Source organism: Xenia sp. Carnegie-2017, unplaced genomic scaffold (genome assembly GCF_021976095.1).
Source record: "Xenia sp. Carnegie-2017 unplaced genomic scaffold, XeniaSp_v1 HiC_scaffold_24, whole genome shotgun sequence".
NCBI lineage: Eukaryota > Metazoa > Cnidaria > Anthozoa > Malacalcyonacea > Xeniidae > Xenia > Xenia sp. Carnegie-2017.
Genome location: NW_025813487.1, coordinates 2,715,924 through 2,740,061, shown reverse-complemented (window position 1 = coordinate 2,740,061; position 24,138 = coordinate 2,715,924). Strand labels below are relative to the sequence as shown.

General features: G+C 35.7%; 1 protein-coding gene and 1 pseudogene across 1 annotated transcript in view; both read left to right on the top strand.

The window, feature by feature from the left end:
- Positions 1-3,542, top strand: part of LOC124451521 (brefeldin A-inhibited guanine nucleotide-exchange protein 1-like) — a 31,981-nt gene extending 28,439 nt beyond the window's left edge. The window contains exons 2-9 of the mRNA XM_047002180.1: positions 270-395; positions 773-812; positions 1,019-1,157; positions 1,489-1,635; positions 1,886-2,065; positions 2,516-2,657; positions 2,847-3,250; positions 3,318-3,542. Of these exons, the coding sequence (XP_046858136.1) occupies positions 272-395; positions 773-812; positions 1,019-1,157; positions 1,489-1,635; positions 1,886-2,065; positions 2,516-2,657; positions 2,847-3,250; positions 3,318-3,497 (1,356 nt within the window). The 5' untranslated portion in view covers positions 270-271 and the 3' untranslated portion in view covers positions 3,498-3,542. The remainder of the gene's footprint in view (positions 1-269; positions 396-772; positions 813-1,018; positions 1,158-1,488; positions 1,636-1,885; positions 2,066-2,515; positions 2,658-2,846; positions 3,251-3,317) is intronic.
- A 1,174-nt stretch (positions 3,543-4,716) lies between these two features.
- LOC124451510 lies at positions 4,717-23,860 on the top strand (annotated as a pseudogene).
- The last annotated feature ends 278 nt before the right edge of the window (positions 23,861-24,138 follow it).

Below are 24,138 nucleotides of genomic sequence, written 5' to 3'. Positions count from 1 at the left end.
AATGAGTTGGGTTGTCAATTCTCAATTCTCATCGTCAAAATGTTGTCAAAATAAAGACGACCACAACATTAGTTATTCAGAATTTTAAAGTTTTGGTTTTCTCGACCCAATCCTCCACCATTCACAATTGCTCCGCATACTTCCTTATAGTCACGTGATTAAATGGAATGAAACATGGAAAGATGGCGGAATTCCAGTGGAATAGTAATTCATAGAGATGCCTTAGTAAGGTTTTATTTTCATTCCTTTTGAACTTTTAAATCATTCAGTCATGCAGAAGAACGTGAAAACAAAGAACGTGTTCCTATCTGGTGCTTTACAAAGAATTCTACTCGATAAAGAAACAAAAAAGTCTCATCATTCACAACTAAAGAAAGCTTGCGAAACGGCTTTAGGTATAAATCCATAAGTAATGATTGTAGCTATTGCTGATATATTTAGATTCTATTTGCTCTATGTTTTTATGCATTTTCAACCAGTTTCTGCATTTGCTATCAACAAAACATTAAGTGTAGTAATCCCTCATTCAGGATGTCAACGAACGCTGTCGATAGTATCTTTAAAATTGCTCAATGTATGATTTGTACTTTTTTATACGTGGCAAACAGTTATTTTTTAGTGTCAATCGCTTGTTCATGTCCTTCTGCTTGAGTTATATGTATATATGTTTATGGAGAAATCTATGTCAACGTGTGCAATGAATATAATGTACTGCTGTGTTCAGGAATGTTGCTTTACAAAATGATCGCTTTATGATTTTGATCTATTCTAGAGGAAATAAACGCTGTTCAAGGAAATGAAAAATCTACAGGGTAAGTTTGATTATGTAAAGTTGTCCAATTTTCTTTCCAATTTTCCAATTTTAACATGACCAAAATGAGTTACTGACCTTGAATCTTATTTATTTCACAGTTGTATCCAGACTACGCATGCGCACAAATTTGCTAAGCTGTATTTTTCAAAAGTTAGATTTATAAACAAGAATGTTGGTTTGATTTATTTATGATAAAATCTTCAGGAATGTTTCTTCTGCAACTCTACCTCCACTACCTGGTCAGCAAACATTCATTACAGCAGATCAATATTTTCTTCCTTTTGAGTTGGCTTGTCAAACAAAATGTGCCAGGATTGTCACCATTGCACTTGACTGTATACAAGTAAGTTGTTTTTGTTTGATGTGTTAGGACACTTGGAGTCTTTAGTTGTAAGAAATAGATTTAATATTGTAAACTCTTTCATTGCATTGTTATTAAGTTATTACAATTTGATAGCACAAAATAAGTTCCTGCAGTATTTTCTTTTGTTAGTTACCTCCTAAATTTCTCTAGAAATTGTCAATATTGCTATCCTTATGTATCAACAGTACTCATTCCCAAGCCTCACAACTTCACATGTGTCTTTTCACCACCATTTTGCATTCCTTCGCAAATCTAGGTCTTGTATTTTGCTTCTATAAATTGGAGTATTTCAAACATTCTTTGTTCTTAGAAACTCATTGCTTATGGTCATATCGTTGGCGATACACCAGACTCCATTGAACCAGAGAGGCGTTTAATTGACAGAATTATCGAGACTATTTGTACTTGCTTTACCGGTATAAATACTGATGTAAATGTTCAAATACAAATTATAAAGGTATTTATAAAAAGTAATGTCAAACTGTTAAAGTATTTAATGAGAGAAATGATATATCCTTGAGGAATTTAAAGAGGGCAATGACATATGTATCCCCATGTTTTTTACATTTTTTGTGCCATGAGTTTTTTAAATATCACATTGAATAATTGAATTCCAACAAGATTAAAAAAGGCTATGTGTTAACTGTGGACAGTTGAAAATGATCTGATTTATATAATGTGTATATTTTTATTATCTATATTTACAGGCTCTTCTAACAGCTGTTACATCAAGTACTTGTGAAGTTCATGAAGGAACTTTACTTCAAGCAGTTAGAACAGTTTACAACATTTACCTTGCCAGTAAAAATCTTGTTAGTCAAACAACAGCAAAGGCAACACTGACGCAAATGATAAGTCTTGTGTTTCAGAGAATGGAAAGTCAAGCTGTAAGTTTTGTTCTGATGAACAAAATATTTTTGTATCATATTGTACATCAATAAACATGTCAATGTTGATAATATTGTATCATATTGTACATCAATAGAGATGTCAATGTTGATAATATTGTATCATATTGTACATCAATAGACATGTCAATGTTGATAATATTGTATCATATTGTACATCAATAGACATGTCAATGTTGATAATATTGTATCATATTGTACATCAATAGACATGTCAATGTTGATAATATTTTATCATATTGTACATCAATAGACATGTCAATGTTGTTAATATTGTATCATATTGCACATCAAAAGACATGTCAATGTTGATAATATTTTATCATATTGTACATCAATAGACATGTCAATGTTGATAATATTGTATCATATTGTACATCAATAGACATGTCAATGTTGATAATATTGCATCATTTTGTACATCAATAGACTGAAAATGGAAATGAAGAAAAGGATGATAGCGATAATTTTAAATCAGAAGAAATCAGCAAAAAGGAGGAGAAAACTGACATCAATCCTTTACCAAATGGTGAAATCCATCATGGCGACGATAAAGTTGAAGATGTGAACGGTAAGGAAGCATTTCTACTTGTTTTTGGAAATTTGAACCTCCCCCCTGAAATTGTCTGAGAAGATAATCAACCACCCTGTGCAAAAAAAACTTGTATACGTGTTTCTTTTGTTTTCAAAAACTGGCTTTACGACGATATTGCTGACCAATCCTTATTTTTCAATATTCTTTGATTGCTTTCATTTACAGATAGCGAAGTCTCCGTTCCTTCCACAGAGGTTAAAGATAAAGATGTTATTGATACAGTTATCATGAATGAAGAATCAATGGTTGAAGAGAATAGTGTAAAAGATGTTGTTGATGGTGTCAGTGATGTTGTGAACGATGACACAAAACAGGATTTAGTCGAAACAACAGTTGACACTAATGTCTCGCAGTCTGTTGGTAAAGAACAGCATTTAAATGACTCAGACGAGTTGAACAATGCTGCTGTAGATGACTTGCCTTCTAAGACTTCTTCAAATGACAATACAAAAGACAATATAGGTGAAGAAAGTGAAGAATCAGCGAAGATTGCCAAAGAAAAACATCTCGATGGAAGTTCAAATGTTAATGACGATTCCGTTAATGGCGATTCCCCAAGTATGACCCAGGTACAAGATGTTAGTGATCCATCTGAATCCAAAGTAATCCCACCAAATAGCGTTGATGTTGATTCAGAAGCAAAGACAAATGACTCTACAACTAGCGAAGTTTCAGAGCCCAAGGAGGATGATGGGAATGAAACTGCACGAAGTTCCGTCTCCGAGTCTCAGTCTGATATGCCCAGCGAGACGTCAAGTGAAGGCAAGCCACCTCAACAAAGATTTTCTCATATCACACAGAAGGATGCATTCTTAGTGTTTAGGTCATTGTGTAAACTATCGATGAAACCGCTTGCGGAAGGACCGTTGGATCCTAAGTAAGTTAGCTACAGTTTTTTGAGATGTATGTTGATAATGTGTAAAACTCTCATTGATCATAAGTCACTTCAAAAAAGTGGTTTGTGCTAATTTATATTGTACTATCAGTTCATTTCATCATGAATATCTTTACTACAGAAACTTCGACTTATTTTTAATACTAAGATACATGTATCAAACTGTTTGTTTATATCTTCTTGATCCATTATTACTACAGAAGGAAACCTAAATTAAACAAACTTTATTTATACTCTAGATATCTCTAACTAAGATCATAACTGTTCTTAAAGATCATGCAGTAAAGGTCATCTCTTATTGATATAACTTTATGTACTACATGAACAAATTGAACTCAACTAAATTGACCTGACATATACAAGATAGCTCTATCAGTACTTTTTTAAACTATGATTTTAGCATTAGCTTTAGCATTAGCACTCACCAATCTTTCAATCCATTCGTTACAATCATCTATTGAATGCCTAGCGTTTGTACCTCAATTCATCTTACGTGTACACCTGTACATTTCGTCTATCCAATCTCGTTCATCTGCACATTTATCCATTTACTAACAATAATATAACGCGTGAAATGATTGCTCTGTAGCTGTGTTTGCATTAGCCTGTACAAACGTGCGTATCTGAGCTACATCAATTATATCAATCAAAGATAATTTGCAACTGAATCATGAATACATGTTAGAGAAAAATTTTTAAACTTTTTTCTTGAAGTTGTCTGTTTCGCATTACTATTATTTACAAAAGAACTAAAAGATGTTTTTTTGTGTTTGTACTGGCTTATGCAAACCTTGAGACTTTTGTGAGAACTCTCTTACTGGTGCAAACCGTCAACTTTCGGTGTAAAGCTTGCACTGACATTGTCTCCAGTTCTACCAAATGTCTCCTCCGTTTGCTTAACCCTGTACAACAATTAAGCATCTTTTATTTCCAAATCCCATCCTATATTCAGTCTTCACAATATTCACAATTTTCTCGTTCGAATTTTCTTCGTGGGTGTGCAAGAGGTGAGGTGTAACCTTTCCCTTACTAATTATCAATATACCAAACAATCAAATTTTTGATTTTATCTTCCTGTCATCCATTAATATCCATTCATATTAGCCATTAATGTCCATTTGTGTCCTTTATTGCAGACGCACAGACGGTCGTTGATATATATTTAAATTACGACTGTGAATTGGCTTTGTCGAATATCTTTCAAAGATTGATCAATGATTTGTCTAAAGTTGCCCAAGGACGTCAAGCTATTGAATTAGGAGCGACACCAGTAAGTTCATGAATATGTTTCATAATGTTTACTTCTGTACATTCTCTTGTTCATATCTATGCCACTCGAAAAGGACTGGAACGTAGTCTATTATTATGAAAAGGACTGGGACATAGTCTATCAACATGAAAAAACTGGAGCATAGTCTATCAATATGAAAAGGACTAGAACATGTCTCTAATATTTTGTGCTGACAATGTTGATTATAATACATCTTTTATCACGTTTTATATGAATAGTATCAATGTCGTCTTATTTTTATATGTTTTTCCAGGTTCAAGAACGCAGTATTCGTATCAAAGGTCTGGAATGTCTCGTTTCTATTCTTAAATGTATGGTAGAATGGAGCAGGGATCTTTACTTTAAACCTGATTCTCAGGTGGACGATAATTTTGGTGAGTTTTAACATCTTTATGAAACTGAAGAAACTCGCATGTAGCGAATATAAACTTAATATTGTTCTACATTTCGATAAGTTATCGCTTTATGATCCCTTGTACGCCTCTTTTGATATCGGCTACACTGACGATTTTTGTCTCCATCAAGATTCCATCTTTCTATACTCTGTATCCCCTATTTATCGAAGGTACTCCATTCATTTCTTATACACACGTTAATGTTCTTAATCGTAACTAGTTGTTCGACAATTGTAGTTAACCTCTCAGGATCTAAGTTATCCCTTAGTTATCTTACTTACCCTTGGTGGTCTCGCGGTGGATCAAGGCTATACCTTGATGTTTATAGTTACTCATTATTGACCCATGCTGCCCTCAATGTTTTAGTCTATCTCTCAATAATCTATACTATCTTCCCGATGATCTATGCTAACCTCTTAATGATCCACGCGATCCCTTATTGATCTCCAAATCATCATAGTTATTCCTCAATACTTCTGTTTAATCTCTTCCATATAAATTTCCTGACAGATCTGGTTGATGGTGCACCAACAATTTCTCGAAAAGGAAGCACCGAGGAGAATGAAAACGGAGGGGAACCCGGTGATTTACAATCTCAAAAAACGGGGGGTAGTCAGTCGTCTCTTAATAGTACAAAAGCCATCGATAATGCTGAAGAATTTGAAAGTCTTAAACAGAAGAAGGAGACGAAAGAAAAGGGAATTCAATTGTAAGTTTGGTCAACAATTTTGCTTCTCTTCTGTATTTTTATTCAATTTTACGATTTACTTTAAGATTTAACAAGAATCCATCAAAAGGTATAAAATTCCTTCAATCTGAAGGTCTCCTTGGTGAGACAGCAACGGAAGTCGCTCAGTTCTTACACACTGATGATACACTAGACAAGGTGATGATCATTTTAGTCCATTTATATCCCATGCAATCCTTTTGTTTATGATACATTAGACAAGGCGATGATCATTTTACTCCATTTACATCCCTTGCAATCGTTTAGTTTATGATACACTAGACAAAATGATGATAGTTTTAGACCATCTATATCCCTTGCAATCCTTATGTTTCATTTCACATGATGTTGTCTTCTTTCACTAAAGTTTTCATTTTGTCACATTTGCACGCTATCTTTGAGGAATTTGTAGAAACATTTAATGTTGCTTTGGATTTTGACCCAGTGTTGCGTTTTATTGTTTTAGACTATGATTGGTGAGCTGATTGGTGATCCAGGACAGTAAGTATGTTTTTACACATCTCCCTCGCGTGACAATCACGTGAAAATCACGTTTAGACGTTTGATTCTCATCTTAAGTATTTATTTCAACATTAATTGAGTGAAGAAAAGTTGATTATGTTAATTTGCCATGAAGCCCATGGATGGTTTGCTCATGATACATGAAATAGTAAATCAGAAAATTTAATCGTAAAATCAAGAATGTTTAAAATATGTTTAAGATTGTATTAAACTACATGTAAAAGGACAAAACCTGTTTGAAACTAAGCATTATCTTCAAATCTCTTGGTTATTTTGTCCATAAAAAGCAAAACAATTTTTAAATGCTCAAAATTTCTCTATCCAGTGGATAATATTGACAGAATTCAGTAAGATTTGCTACTGTTCAAAATAATCAAACAATAGTAGACTTTGATCTATTATTCGTCATGTCCTCAACTGTTCTTCATATCCTCAACTGTTCCTCGTGTCTTCCTATACTTTTTAGATATGAACGGGAGATAATGTACGCCTATATAGATCAGTTGGATTTCACTGGTACCAATCTTGTGCAAGCTCTGCGATTGTTCTTACATAACTTCCGGCTTCCCGGTGAAGCGCAAAAGATCGATCGACTCATGGAGAAGTTTGCGAGTAGGTTCTGTGAAACGAACCCAAAGTAAGGACATGATTTGTGTCTTGTTATCTGTTGTTTTACATCTCGCATTGAATGCTGGTCCGTTCATTTTATATTTATCATTTGTATTTTAGTGACGTGTTTGCTAGTGCAGATGCTGCCTACGTTCTGGCTTATTCTATCATCATGTTGACTACTGATCTACATAGTTCACAGGTTACACAGACTTACTTTATTTGCAATGGTTTTCTATAAAAGTGACTTTATGTCTAAGATCACGTGACTCCATTGTGGTCACGCGAGATTTTCATGGCGTTGATATGGAGCCTTCATTGGAATCACGTGAAAATTTAGCCTTTAGATGCGACATCGTAATCACGTGAAATTCTCTTTCAGGTTAAACGGAAGATAACGAAAGAGCAGTACATTCAAATGAATCGTGGTATAAATGACAGTAAAGATCTTCCATCTGAATATCTTGAAGCAATTTATGATGATATTGCACAGAATGAAATCAAGATGAAACATACACCAAAAGTGAACAGTAGATACGATGCTACATGTATGTATTGGAACATTAATACGAGAATCAAGGCTTAACTGAAAAAATTGTACAGATGCTAGATAAAGTTCTTGACTGCGAAGTGTTGAGTCCTAGCTCTGAGATGAAGGTGAAGGTCTTGAGATGGAGGTGTTGGTCTTGAGATGGGTGTAAGAAAGGGGCTTATAATGGATATTGTGATGTTCAGTGTTGGTCTTAAGAGAGCTTCAATGCATTTCATGAAAGTAAAGAGATTTTTTATTGTGCTTCCACTTTACAGATTTACAAAGTGAGAAACATCGTCGTATGTTGTATTCTATGGAAATGGAGCAGATGGCGGAAAACGCCAAAGCACAAATGGAAGACGTGAGTCATATTCAGACGGATTTTGTATCGGCGACACAGATTAGTCACGTGAAGACAATAATTAAGGTACGGGGGGCGGTGGAGTCTGAAGGTTAATGCTTGTGGTGTATGTAAGGATTGATTAACGAAGCGTTAATTGTGATGTCAACTTATACGGACAATGCCAAGTACGGGGGAGTAGATTTTAAAACATGATGACATTCATCTTAATCTTGTTAAAGAAAAGACTTAGATTTTATGTAATGAATGTTTGCGATTACGAAGAGTAAATCTGTTTGATAATCTAATATTTTAGCTGACCAATGAATGATTTGACTGGATTTTCTATTGAGATAATCCACTACTTAAGCTAAATCTGCTTCTTACAACCGGCCCCAGTCCCCATTGTTGACCATTTTGTTTTTTGTGTTTAAGGTTGCATGGAGTCCGTTTCTTGCCGCGTTCAGCGTCAATCTACAAGACAACGACGATCCTTCTGTTGCTTCATTTTGTCTTGATGGAATCCGCTGTGCAATACGAATATCTTGCATATTCAGCATGCCTGTAAGTTGATAAACACACAACATTCTGTTCATTTTAATATATTTGGGTATGAAATAACGACATTAATGTCTCTGCATACCTTTCCATCCCCTGGTGACCCTTTCCCGGACATAAATATATATTCAAAAATATGTTGAATGTTGAATTGTTGAAATTTATGAATATATTTACGTAGTTACATACACGTCGTGTTCTTTGCGTGTTATATGTTTAAGGTTAAGATGATACTCATGTGTATACAATAAAAACAGATGTTTGTTTACCTTTGAATTAGTTGTCTGTTTGTGTACATATATGGATATATCAGGATGCATGTGATTTTGAAATAATCTTTACTTAAAAGTTTTTCAATGATTACAGTTAGTTATATTGATGTTATGGAATATGAATGGAGATTCTTTATCATTAAGTTCATTTTTCGATACTCCTAATAACTCTTTTCACATTGTAGTTGGAAAGAGATGCTTTCGTACAAGCGCTATCCAGGTTCACTTTACTTACTGCGACCAGTGGCACGCATATTCATGAAATGAAAACGAAGAACATCGAGACGATCAAGACACTTCTTACCATCGCTCAAACGGATGGTAATTACATCGGGAAGTCTTGGCTCGAGGTAGAGAGAATCATCTTGCTATATATTATGGTTGGTGTCTACGACTGAAAATATGATCGATTGTTTTTTTCATCAAAGGAAAAAGTCTAGGTCTTGTCTGTAGTGGAAACTTCACGATATTGCTACAGTCTTTAACTTTCATTTTCCAAGTGCTTTGTTGACCGTATTTCATACCCTTCATCAGAGAATCGTATCACAAATGTACATCTGTAATAAATATGCATAAGAAAAGGAATTTTTCTCAAGATATTTTTATTTGAAGATATTTTCTACGTATGTATTTAACGTTTATGTTCGTCTTGTTGGACACTCGTTTTGTTGCTCAAATGCTTGTTCAGCTCGGCGCATCTTTTACGTTTCCCTAAAATCATTGTTTTCATTCTAGATACTGAAATGCATTTCCCAACTTGAATTGGCTCAACTTATCGGTACTGGTGTGAAAACGCGATACCTTCACACGGCGTCCAGCGGTGTTACTAATTCACCCACAGCATTCACCGCAAACAACAAGACATCTTATGATATAACCTCAGGTTGCTTATAACATTGTTGTGACGCTCATAGAAAAATGTCAAATACTAACGTTGGGTGCTTTTCTTCTCTTGCATTTCTATGAAGGTCGGATGCCTGTTGCCGCTGACTCAAAAAAAGCGGCTGGCTCACAGGAAGCCATTGGGGAGACCGCTGCACAAAGTGTTGTCGTTGCAGTTGACAGGTAACGTTTACTTTATTGATAGCTATGTGGATTGTGTTTTGTGACCTATCTCCCACCCCAGAGGCGAAGCTAGAACGTTAATGCAGAGGGAGAGGTGAATATTCATATATATGATCATATATTCCGCTGTGACCAACTAATTTCTTTTCAAATTAAAATAGCTTTTAAACCAAATCAGTCAGGCAAAACTAAATATATGAACATTCACCCCTCCCATCCAGCGTTCTGGCTTCACCCCTGCCCCTCCCCCCCCTGTCCCAGGAATCTTCGAAAATGTCTTTAAGCTAGAGTGGGGCTTATAACAGCAAGAAATGTTGATGGATGATTCTCTATGTAGACATGTTCATTGTCCATGTTAGCATAGTTCTGAGAATGATTGTTATTGTTGACTGACGTTTTGACATCCTTAGCGGTAGTCATCTTCAGGCTCAAGTGAACCAGAGAACCTTGAACATAAACATGAAAATATAATTTTGAAGAACTCGTGCACTGTTCATACGTTATGTTCTCTCCGCAGAATATCTTCATCTCAACTTCTTCATTGTGTTTTATTACGTTTAGAGTTTTCACGGGATCAGTGAAACTGGATGGTGATGCTATCGGTAGGTTTGCATGTATACATTAAACTGCATCTTAAATAAGATTTTTATACATCTAACTTGACCATAATTCACTGACCATTCTTTATCTCAAGTATCCAAATCTCCAATACCCGAAAATCCAAGTACCCAAATTTCTAGTACTTAAATCCCCTGTTCCCAAACACCAAATCCCAAGTATCAAAATCCCCATTTCTCAAATCTCAAGTATCGTTATCTCCTGTATCCAAATCTCAAAATGTTTTCGTTTTTCTCCTAAGTCGATTTCGTCGAAGGTTTACGTCAAGTCTCGGAAGTTGAGCTTTCCAATCCTACAATGATACGTATGTTTAGTCTGCAGAAGATTGTAGAGATTGCTTATTACAATATGGGTCGTATTCGGCTGCAATGGTCACGAATATGCGCTGTGTTGGGAGGTCATTTTAACAAGGTTAGCGATTATTAACGACTAAGATTGTATCTTGATATTATGGATAATAACATCACGTTGTTATGATGTACTCAGGTATAGTAACAAGATAATCGTTGTCTTCAATGCTCTATCAACTAAACTATCAGATCAACTGTGAACTATGATGATATTTTAAAACACAGTTCTAGTTTCTTTCATATATCAAGTATAAAAACAAGATAATGCCTTCATCTCCAATGTTCTACCAACTATAGTACTTCTCCACCTTAGATAATTTATGTGCCATTTTAGTGTGGTTGTAACCCTAATGAAGAAGTTGCGTTCTTCTGTGTCGACTCTTTGCGACAGTTATCCATGAAATTCTTGGAAAAAGGGGAATTGCCAAATTTCCGATTTCAAAAGGATTTTCTCCGACCCTTTTAATACATAGTGAAGAAAAACAGGTAAGTTTATGCAGCAGTCAATTTTGTCAGAAAATGTAAAGTTTCTTGCAGCTTGAAAATCTTTCTTTGAAATAAACAAAATTTGTGGCAGACTTTGCAGATTCTTTTCCAAGTTGAAATTTTACGAATAGTCCAGTCAATCTACGACCAAAAACACTCTAAGCTTGAACAAATTACCACAAAAGAAATTCCAACTGATTTTGGTATATTTGATATCTCTTTACAACATATCGAAAGTCCCACAAAATCCTAGCACGGCAACATCGTGTAAATTACGTTTTATTTGAGGCATTTGGATTGAAAATCTGAGCGACATGGAAACGAGGCTCAAAAATTAATGTTTTAGATTTTATCCTTTTAGAACACTTAGTAAAGCACAAATATAAATATTATAGATTAAAAACAAGTGGATAATGATATTTTGTAAATTAATTAATATTTTGTCCTTTATTTACGTTAAAAATGCTGATCTTGCTGTTTTGGGTACTAATTTTCGCTGACTTGGTAGTTTTTTAGACAAACGCGTGTTTGAAGTACGTTTGTTTACGTATATTTTGCACGTGTTTAGATGGATATTTATTATATTTAATGTGACTTCCCTTTCAATACTTCAAATTGAAGCTTTGGCTCATTATTGGCATCAAAATGTGACGTTTCTTTGTTCTCCTCATGGTAAGCAAAATAGATAACTTGAAGACAATGAGTTAATGAATGTATTATTTAATTGCTATTACATTTTACAATGAATGAATACGTCAATATTGTGGGTCACAATAATTTAAGTTAAAACTAACAAGAGGGGGCTATAATTAGCGACCTAATTACCAAATACAATGTTTGCATTATAATACCGCGTTCAAAGCCATAGATACATAAGGGCTGTAAAATATCGCATAAACCAGTCAATAAAACCAGGCTTTTTCGTGTTGTCGAACACTATTTTGCTTGTGAAGCATTATAGGATGGATCAAATTCTGCGTCAGTACTGTGCAATATATAAAGAATCAATTGTGAACAACGGAGTGGCTCTAACATCTAAAGGGATAGATGGTATAAACCGAGCTAGTAAAGAAAGAGGCGATACATTTGACGTCCGTGAAGGTGACAGCGTTCACATAGCATGCAGGAAACGATACACAAATCCATCATATATTTCTAAATCGCTACGTCAGAAGGAAGAGCGTCATCCCGTACCAAGAACCCTTCGCTCACAAAGTTCAGTTCAGTTCGATTTCAGAAGAGATTGCTTGTTTTGCGTAAATGAAATTAATCAAGAACAAGAGCGCAAAAGGGGGCGTGTTGTTTGCACTGTTAGGACTATGGACATTCAAGACACTATCTTGAATGCTTGCAAAGTGAGATGCGATGACTGGGCCGAGTCCGTAAAATCAAGGATCCAAAGTGTGCATGACCTACCGGCAGCTGACGCAATGTATCATCATCTATGCAGTACAAACTTTAGGACAAAAATGAGAATTCCAGCGCCATTTAATGACCAACCACCGCTCAAAAAGCGCAAATCAGGACGACCAATTAACAACACTGCCAACGATGCATTTTTAAAGGTAGCTCAATATTTAGAAAACATTGATGACCAAGTTACTGTATTAGATTTAATAAAAAAGATGGAGGAGTATTTGGCGGAGTCCGCGACTGATAGTACCGCATATAGCAACCGCTACATGAAAGGAAGGATTCTAGAGCACTTTGGGGATAATGTGATTATCCCAAATCAACCAGGCATGCCAGGTATTGTGACATTCAGAAGAACTGCTGCGTCTATACTAGAGGAATTCCACATGCAGCAGAAAGAAAATTCCAATCCTGAAGATGAGAAACTGAATGTTATAAGAGCAGCAGCAAAACATTTACGTAGTGACATAAAATGTATTGAAACACCAAACGACATATATCCCAAAGTTATGTCCCAAAGTCGACAGAAAAGAGATATGGATGATACCATGCTCATACTTAAAACGCTTGCATCAGAAGGAAAGAATCCATTTATTCAAGAATCAGTTCTCAAGAATATAATGACAGGTGTAAACGCAGATGATTCCGTTGATGTTGATGAAGCTCGAAGTAAAGGAGAAAACATATTGTCAAAGATGGCTGGTACAAAAGTATGCGACTACACATTTACACGTAAAGATCAGGCCATTACTCTTGCTGCAGGCTCATCAGTAAAGATAAACGGAGTAAAAGTACATGTCGATCCACAGCTTCTGTTTCAGAGGTTAGTCTTTGCATGTAATACCGTTGATGATTTAGAAGAAGTATTTCAATACGAGCTTTGTAGTTATCCAGCAGCCTTTTTCGATTCCCCGCTAACGTTGCGACAGCCTCAGAAGTCTAATCTTGCAGACACATTGTGGGAAATGCTGTCACTTGATGCTAAGGCCGGCCCGGTCGGCGAAACCAAATTCGTCATTGATGGAGGAGCTCTTCTTCATCGCGTACCATGGCCAAAGAAAACAACCTTTCAAGAATTGTGCCAGAAGTACTGCCACTATGTAAAACAGAAATATGGGGCAGGAAGTTGTAATGTTTTTGACGGTTATGATAACCCATCTACTAAGAACATGGCGCAACAACGAAGATCATCCGGAAAGGTTGGGGCAACAGTGTCATTCGAAGCTGACATGAAGATAACAATGAAAAGAGATGTATTCCTGGCTAATATACACAATAAGAAACGACTTATAACTACTCTTCAAAATTATCTGGATTTGAATGGCTGTACTACACTCCAAGCCGATGGCGACGCTGATCTTCTCATAGTAAAGTCAGCTGTTTCAAGTGCCATGAAATCTCCTACCGTTCTTGTTGGAGATGATACAGATCTTCTTGTTTTAATGTGCTATTACGTCAAAGTGGATGAGGGATGTGGTCTTTATTTTCGTCCAGAACCAAAGAAAACAACTAAACGTAGAACGGAAAGAGTATGGAACATGAGAATAGTGAGATCAGAGCTGGGTGAATCTCTGTGTAAAAACATTTTGTTTCTTCATGCTATTGCTGGTTGTGACACGACATCCCGGCCCTTTGGCCTTGGAAAATCGGCACCTCTTAAGAAATTCACAGATTCAAACTATTTCCGTGAACAAGCATCAGCATTTGAAGTTTCAAACGTCAGCATGAATACGGTTATCCAGAGTGGTGAAAATGCCTTGGTCTGCATGTATGGAGGAAAAAAAGGCGAGACTCTAGACAGTTTGCGCCACAGGAAGTACTACGAGAAGGTGTGCACTAAAGGCCGAATGGTAGAGCCCCAAAGTCTTCCCCCAACATCTAGTGCAGCCAAGTATCATTCATTGAGAGTCTTTCTTCAAGTTAAGCAATGGCAGAGTCAAGACGAAGGATTGTTGATTGATGCATTTGGTTGGAAAATGTGTGGTTATGTTATCGTACCTAGAACAACTGATCTTCCAGCAGCTCCTGAAAACTTGCTTAATATGATACGATGCAACTGTACCACAAATTGTTCAACTGCAAGATGTACCTGTCGTAAAAATGGACTTCACTGCACAATGGCATGTGGTCAATGTAGAGGTACTGGTTGCACTAACAGTGGTGTTGATGTTGAAGATGATTAACAAAAGTTCGAAATGACAGAAATGTCATTGTAAATCAAATTACACTATATCAACCATATGTAAATTTAGTGACACTCTTGTATTACTATGTAACCTAAAGGATTCCGTTTTTTCGGTCGTTGAAGACTTAACATGATTTTTAATAGCCACGCTGCAGATTTATATAATAAAATATGATATTCGTTAGGTCAAAGCAGTGTTATTTTGTAATTCTTGTTTATAGCCTCGTTTTCATGTCATAATTTCACAGAAAACATTATTTTACGAAGTTGCCGGCCTCAGATCATGTGGGACTTTTAATATGTTGTTCTGTACATGAAAGGAAAGATATTTTTGAAGAGTGAGCTTTTGTGGGAATTAGTTCAAGGTTCAACCATAAATCTACTGGACTAGAAGAATTATGCAAAGGAAGTCTTTCAATCAATCGCTCTGTTTTGTCTGTTATAATTCGAAGGATTTGATTAAAGTTCTTTCTTCGATATGTTTATGAACTTGGCAACAAGGACTGCAATTTTCATTCTACGATTTGCTTGATTCAACAACTGGATTTTTCGCATTTTAGTTCTTCCACAATTCGTGATATGGTCGTACGATGTGTCACACAAATGGTGCATTCGCAAGCCGCAAACATTAAATCTGGTTGGAAAAATGTTTTCTCCGTTTTTCATTTGGCTGCGTCCGATCATGATGAAGGAATCGTGGAACTCGCTTTTCAAACAACAGGTTTGTAGTTTAAGGAAGGAGGTTTTTCTTCTAATCTTACCGCCGACCTGTCTGTTGTGCTCTTGGGTAAGGTTCTTGTATCTGTGCAAATTTTAAAATTTTAAAATAAAAATGGTTGCATATGTTTGAAAAAATGATGGTGAATCCGTTTCCAATCTTGGACTATTTAGACATCTGTAAAATATTATTAAATTAAATTAAAATTGAATTTGAATATCGTTTAAGTAAATGTGTTTCTCGGATGTGACAGAGAGCTTCGTTTATTTTGCAACAAGAATTTTATGTGTTCATTCTTTTCCATGGTAATTCAGCCATATTCGTATAAGTTTTCAAGGTAAACTTTTATTTACCGTGAAGTCGATGGATGTTCGCCTCATGATGCATGAGTGAAAATTAAACGAGAGTTAATGGAGAAATGAAATAAATGTATGAAACATTTTTTAGTTGATGCAAATTACGTGTCAAAAGGCAGAGTTTTTTAAACTTTTCTAGCCCTGTTTCTCTACTGTTTCAACGTCACTTGTAAATCAAAGCTTTCACAGATTCATTTATCCCACAAGATTATCAGTGTATAAATTTCACATCCCCCATTTTCTCTTTCAGCCACGATTTTTGAGAAATATTTCTCCGCAACCATCGACTCTTTCCAAGATGCCGTCAAGTGTCTCTCGGAATTCGCATGCAACGCAAGTTTCCCGGACACGAGTATGGAAGCAATAAGACTGATACGAAATTGCGCCAAATTTGTTTCCGAAAATCCTGTGGTACGACGATTGCAAATCTACTTTCTTTTCACCTTTGAAATAAATTAAAATTTTGCAAAATCGCATCAAAGCTAACCACTTTGGATCAAATCAAATCCAAATCATCTATTTCAATCGCTTTTTCGTGTAGCATTTTCTAATCGCGTTTGTTTTCTTCTCTTTTGTAAACAGATGTTTAAAGACTACGGAGTAGAGGATGCTGGAATATCAGAGCAGGACAGAATCTGGGTGAAAGGCTGGTTTCCAGTCCTTTTTGAGCTTTCGTGTATCATCAACCGATGTAAACTAGATGTCCGAACAAGGTATGGTGGAAATATTGAGTTTTATGTACTGTATAGATTAGTATGTATTGTATAATTTGATTATGAGCTATTTTCCATCCATCAACTAGAGGCCTAACCGTGATGTTTGAAATCATGAAAACATACGGGAACACGTTTCTCCAACATTGGTGGCGTGATGTGTTTAAAGTCGTGTTTCGAATTTTCGACAACATGAAACTACCAGACAGACAGATAGATTGGCAGGAGGTTAGAAAACTGTTATTATTGTGCTCTTATTATATGGCAAGCGTCACTTCCGGCTAAATGGCGCGCTTTGATTGGCTAAGAAACAATTTTGCCGGTCCATTATTCTCCCGTAATCGACCACGGTTCAAAACGCGTAGTTTATAATATGTCGTTATTGTAGTCTTATTGTCTATGATTGCCAGAAACACACATTATATCGCAAAAAGTCAACTTACATACACGACTATCCAGTTCCACATGGAATAATATTCATTTCATGTGTTCACGTCTATCCACCTTCATTCCTCATTCACTCATCCATTTCAATTGTGTATCCACTCCATTGAACTAAAATACATGGAACGCTACCTGTAATAGAAAACCGTAGTAATTTTTTGAAGCCAAATTTTACACCCAGACACGCATGTGTAGTTCAATCAATTTTCACTCCGCGAGAGAATCTCGAAACACTAAACACGCGTGTCTGGGTGTAAGATTTGGCTTCAATTATTTGCTTCATGTAGCGTTCCATGTATTTTAGTTCAATGATCCCCTCATATCCTCTTCTATTTCTTATTCACTTCTATCCACTTTTATTGTAGAGTCACTTCATTCTGTATATCTACTCGTATTTACCTCAAACTCTATCCATTCTTATCCTCTTGCATTCCTTATTCACACACCGATTGCATTTTGTGTAAACGATTTGTACCAGTATGGAAGGTTTGAAACACTCGTTTGTGAAAGTTACCCACCTGTAAAGAATGCTTTTGCCTTCAAATAAGGAGGGATTAATGTTAATCTGCGAGAAGGTTGTTTCCTTTACATAGAATAAAGTCCGTGTATAAGGTGGTGTGTTTCCTCGTCATAAAATGAGACATCAGCTGAGGATGTTTTGAAATTTGTGATGTTTTTTTATAGAAATCAGAATGGATGACAACAACTTGTAATCACGCTCTATATGCTATCATCGATGTTTTTACTCAGTATTTTGATATTCTTGCTGAAATTCTTCTTGATGATATGTATGGCCATCTAGAGTGGTGTGTCAAACAAGGTAAGCTTGACATTACGCAACGTGTTTATGCTTGGCATATGCATTGGTGATTGGTTCGTTGTGTCAGGGTTTGTGATTGGTTTGAAGTATGTGAGTTTGTGATTGGTTTGAAGTTCGAGAGTGTGATTGTTTTGAACTATGAGAGTTTGTGATTGGTTTGAACTATGAGAGTTTGTGATTGTTTTGAAGTATGAGAGTGTGTAATTGGTTTAAACTATGAGAGTTTGTGATTGGTTTAAAGTACGAGAGTGTGTAATTGGTTTAAACTATGAGAGTTTGTGATTGGTTTGGTTTGAGGTACATTAGTATACAAGTAGTATCAGAGTTTCTTACAGGTTCGACTGTAAATGCTTTGTAACACCATGTCCTGCTTTCCTCGTTCATTCAATACATGTCTTTAGATAACGAGCAGTTAGCGAGGTCTGGTACCAATTGTTTGGAAAATCTCGTCATATCCAATGGCAACACGTTCTCCGAAGACGTCTGGGAAAAGACATGTCAATGTGTAAAGACGATATTTGAATCAACCGTACCTCACGAACTATTGAAATGGAGACCCGCTGACCAACAAGTAATGAGTCTACCCACACCTGATGTCACTCCTGCGTCATCACCACTCAAGGCAAGTTACACTTAGAGACTGATTATATGGAGGCGAGCTGGCCCGGATAGCGAGCTAGCCAGATGATTTCAAGGGATTGAAAAGAGTCAAAACTTCAAGGTTAAAAATTACAACTGCTTGCGAAGCGCCACACGTCATTCCGGTTGTAATTCTCAAATTATGGCAAATTGGTTGTTTTAATTTTAAATGTTTTGCGTAGTTATTAAATCAGAATATTGTGAAATTGCTTGAAAATTTATCTGATAATAAGTATTGAATCGTTTCCATTTGCCAAAATGATTTAACGCTTGGCTGAATCCCGGCTACCGGGATCATGTAATCCGCCCTTAGTATTTTTATGAAGTTTTAAAGCCCGACACTCTAAAATTATACACAAACTTTCATAACTATTCTGTTTGTTTTATGTATTTATTACCCTTAAAATTGACGTATATTGTAGATAATGTCACCTGTCGACCTGGAGGATGATATCGTGCCCAAATATCCGGAAGGTAAATAAAAAGTTTGTGAATTCTTTTAAAGGAAAATTTTTGCTTCAATTGTCTCCATGATTATAAGATTGGAAAATATTTCATGGTAAGCTAAAGCTTGCATATTAAAAAAGCTCATTTGAACCAAAAGCTCATATGAAGCAAAAGTTCGCATATTGCAATATAGCTCGTGTGAATCTTTAACTCGTATGGACCAACAGCTTGCATTCTTTGAGTAACAAGTGAAAAATTTTCCGTATTATTTTTTAGACGAGGACGAACCAGATGGCCAGCAATCGTCAAAAGGTTTGAATGAAACGGAGAAGGAAATGCCTCAAGAAACAGTTGAAGAAACAAAAGAACAAGACAGCATTAGTTTACACAGTACGCCTAGTTTACGATTTGAACCTGTCGAAGAACACGAACCAGGTAACTCTGTATTAGAAATCAATTGAGATTAATAATTTGTTGTCACAGCCTGCTGCCATTTACGTGTTTAATTTACTTTGGTTTATTGGAAAGGCGTAGCAAAACGTATAATTGATATATGCGTTTGAAAATCCTCTAATAAGATAAATTAGCCCTTGCTTTGTTTGGCATATTCAAAAGTTCGATTTTTACCGACAAATGAAAAAATCGTCTGAGCGTGAATACGGAAATGTTCAACCAACACCAGAGTGACATTTTGAAATTTTTTCATGTATTTACTTTAACGTCGTAAAATCATCTGATTATTTCAGTTGTGCAGACGGAGAGGATGCTGTTCAATTCATTGATCATTAAGTGTGTCGTTCAATTGGAACTTATCCAAATGATCGACAATGTCGTCTTTTTCCCAAGCACCAGCAAGCGAGAAGATGAAGATACTATGGCTGAATTACAGGTCAGTTGTAATTACGGTCATTGTAGGTAATACTTAGATAAATTGCAGATAATAATTGTAATATACAGAAATGTCACTTGTTTCGGAACCTTTGATGTTTTTGTCCTCAAGCATATTGTGCCGCGCATATCGACTGCCATTATTCCAGCAAGATATTTAGGGCTTTTCACTTGTTTCCAAACACTAAAATGAAACGACGTCATTTCTCATGTTAAATATTTTTATTTTCATTACGAAGAAATGACGTCATGTAATTGTAGTGGTTGGAAACAAATGAAAAACCCTAAATATATCTTGCTAGAATAATGGCGGCCATGAGGACGCAGTGCACACTTGAGTTGCCCTTCTGTATAATTATTATTCTGTGGTTGTAGGGGTGGGGTGGTCACAAAGTCATGTATGCATCTCTTAATCTGTAGAGAACAATTGATTTCACTGGAAGTTAATACAGCAAAACATGACTATGTGAACCTCCCTATTTATCGAGTTCACAACTGGTTCCTCCTTCTTTAGACACGTAAAAATTTCAATAACTATCCTCAAGAGACTTTATAGAATAAACGATTTCCTTGGGTTGAATTCCTGAAAGTTCCTTATGTGTTGTATGCAGGCTTGTAAGATCCTCTTTCACCTGATTGGTCAAACTGATTCTCTAAATCACCTATAATGGTGTAGTGAATCCTCTTTCACCTGATTGGTCAAACTGATTCTCTAAATCACCTATAATGATCTAGTAAATTGTCTTTCACCTGATTGGTCAAACTGATTCTCTAAATCACCTATAATGGTGTAGTAAATCCTCTTTCACCTGATTGGTCAAACTGATTCACAAAATCGCCGGCATTGGTGTAAAAATAGCCAAATTGCAAATTTTACGAATTTTACTTTCCTTCGCGAAATACCAAAAGAAATCATAGAACTGAACTATGTGATCACTGGAGTGCTATCGTGATGATTACACTATTATATACACAATGGAAGTCAGACTATTTAGTTAAAAAATAGCCATTTGAATACCATATGTAGCTACAACCGTATTTTTCCAGGAAGTGATTGTCAACTATAATCCAATCAAATGCGCTCTTTGAGAGTTTTGCATCTTGGTTTTTGACGTTTATTTACCCAGAGCTCAACTTTCATACAATTTCATGTCTTGACATTGTTATAAGTAGCAACGATACACTGTAGTCAGAGTTGTTTACTTTCAATAATCGTACATGTCTCATTATGATTGGTGACTTAGTTTTTCATTGTTTCAGGGTCTCGACACTCCTCGACGAACCGCTAAACGAAAACACGACGGAATGTTTCCACATCTTACCTCTAACCAGCTGTTTTTGTTTTGCGAAGTGCTGGAGAACTCGTATAAGTTTGCTAAAAGCTTCAATTGTAACAACGAGCTGAGGACGTCCCATTGGAAAGCTGGTAAACGCTTCATTAATATATTGTAGCATTTGACACGAGCGACATATTTTTGTACAGTTTCTATTTGAATTGAAAATTAATACACGACTAAAAACATCACATTCAAAACGTTCAAGCAAAAAGGCAAATTTGTGGCTGTCCTTCCTATTAGGGCACTCACTCCAAAAGCTGTGCATGTCCGTATACCTAGACACCCACATGCAGCGTGACCAAGTTTCTTTACCACATTTGGTCGTAGGAGCTTAAACTGTCCTCTCCCCTTTTCTTAATGTTGCATCTACATAAAACGGGTGGGAAATTCTAAGGTCATTAGACTAAGTCTTGTGAAAGTATACATTTGCTTTTATGGTTATACTGCACGCATGGTTTTTTCTGATAAATAAAGATTGAGGACACACCAGTAAACTTTTCCCTTGCTTCATTCATTATAAACTTCTCTGTATAGTTTCTTTGATCATTTGAAGGTTTTAATTAATAGGTACATACATGCTGCTACACACTCATAAATGCATCATTATTGCAGCATTCATCTTAATTATTTTCAAAAGAAACGAGTTGTAAATGATTTGATATAGTTTTCTTGATTGGTTAAAAATGATGCTTTCCTTCATGCATGACTTTTAGCTTGTTGTTTTAACTGGCAATATGCTCCTGCAGCACAGTTTGGTCTCAATATGAACAAAGTTGAACATGCTTATTGTGATTTTTGCATGTTGTACTTAGGTGTAGAAGTAGTGATATTGGTAAGCTTAGTCTAGCAAACACGTGCTGGGTTGTATTGCTACAATAATTATTTGACTGTTTTTTTATTTAAGAACAAAAGAAGACAGTCATTGAAGAGTATCGAGATGCTACAATTGTCAGTGACAGTCCAGTTTTTCAAGTTTATGTCAAACGCATAGCAAGTGACTTTGCCAATGACATTTTGGGAATTTACAAGAATCACAGTAGTAAGCTGTGTGCTCGGTTCAGTGTAAAGTTTGAAAACGAAACTTCAGTTGACAGTGGTCTTATGCGAGAATTTTCAGCCTAGTAATGAAAATGATTCTTAATGGTTTTCCACTGGATGGTGAAGAAAGGCCAAAACTCTTGTTTTTGAAGGAGTAAATGACCATAAAGTTCCTGTAGGCAACTCACTTTTGAGAAGTACAGGCTGCTATAAGTGCATTGGAAGAATGATTGCACATTCTTTCCTACATGCTGGATCACCACTATTTGGAATTTCTAAAGTAGTTGTTGATTATTTTGTATGTGACAAAGATGAGATTTCTTTAATAGAGGTTGTGGATATACCTGACATTGACCTGAGGATTGCATTGAATGAGGTTTGAAAAGTTTTATTGCACCTGAGCATTGCCTTTCAGTATTTTGTTTGAGCTAATCATGTGTTTTATGACATAGTTGAACAGCCTTGGCAAAGATGAAACTCCTGGAATTGCTTTGAAAGATGTTTTAACTCAGTACAGAGCTGAAGCTTCAATTTTAGATACATCATTCTCTGGTGCAAATCGTCATGTTATTGCCCAGCAAATCATGTTACATGCTGTCATTACCCGTAGAAAATCAGAGTTGCAAGATCTGGCTGATGGAATGAATGAGTTTGGACTGGTTGATTTCCTGAAGAAACCCAAAGATGTTGTTCAACCACAACTTTTTCCACAATCAACTGCTTCTCTTATTAATAAAGACGGCTTAAAAAGAATAATTGAAATTGAAGAAGAAGAAGGCCTTCATTGTAATCAACTGATGTTTTTTTCTAAACAATACATTGATCTAATTGATGGGACAACTAGTGGTAAGTGTTTTGGTAGAAAGATGCAGGGAAGGTTGTAAGTGGTAGTAGTCAGTCTATGTATGTTTTTTACGTGAATATGGTTTGCTTTTTAATATTTGCACCACAACTGATTATATATTATGTTGGAGCAGCAGTAACTTTATCTGTTTGAACAATATAAATGTCAGTAATATTTTCTTGCTTTTAAATTGGACCTTTGCTTTCTCAAAAAAAACTGGAATGTTTGAGGTACTAGTTATATTAATACTTTAATACCTGTCCTTTCCTAGCGGCAAATCTTAAAGATCTGTTGTCTTTTTGGACTGGGTGTGATTTATTGCCTGCAAATGGCGCAATCCTGCATCTCAAAGTTGACAGAACAAAAGATCATAATCTGCCCCCAGAAAGTAGAACTTGTTTTCATTTGTTAGTTCTTCCATGTTATGAAAACTTTGATGAACTGAAAGCTAAACTGGATAGAGCTTTGCAATTTGGTTCAAGAGGATTTACCAATATTTGATCTTGGAACAGTTTATACATCTCTTTCAGCAATAACATAGCTTGTTACAGCTAATATGGATGATGCACAAAATTAAAATATTTTTATTCTTTGTTTTGAATGTCATTTTTATAGTTGAAGACTTAAAGTGAATATGTTAATGTTTCATTAAATTTTGTTCAGGCATTGCATCAGCATTTATGAGCTAAAAATGTTTTCTCCTAAAAAGTTTGAATAATCAACATAATGAAAAATTTATAGCCTTCCTTGCCATACATATCTTCTTTTTTTTCTTTTTAATCCACCCACTCATCCAATTAGACGCTCTAAACGTCTCCAAGCTAAAAAGCACGTGTAAATAAATATTTTTCATTCTGATGAAGGCTCGAAGCAACGAGTCGAAAGCTCAATAAAAATCATTAAAAATCCGGAGAAACAGTTATCTTTTATGTATTCAATGCCTGGATTACAAATT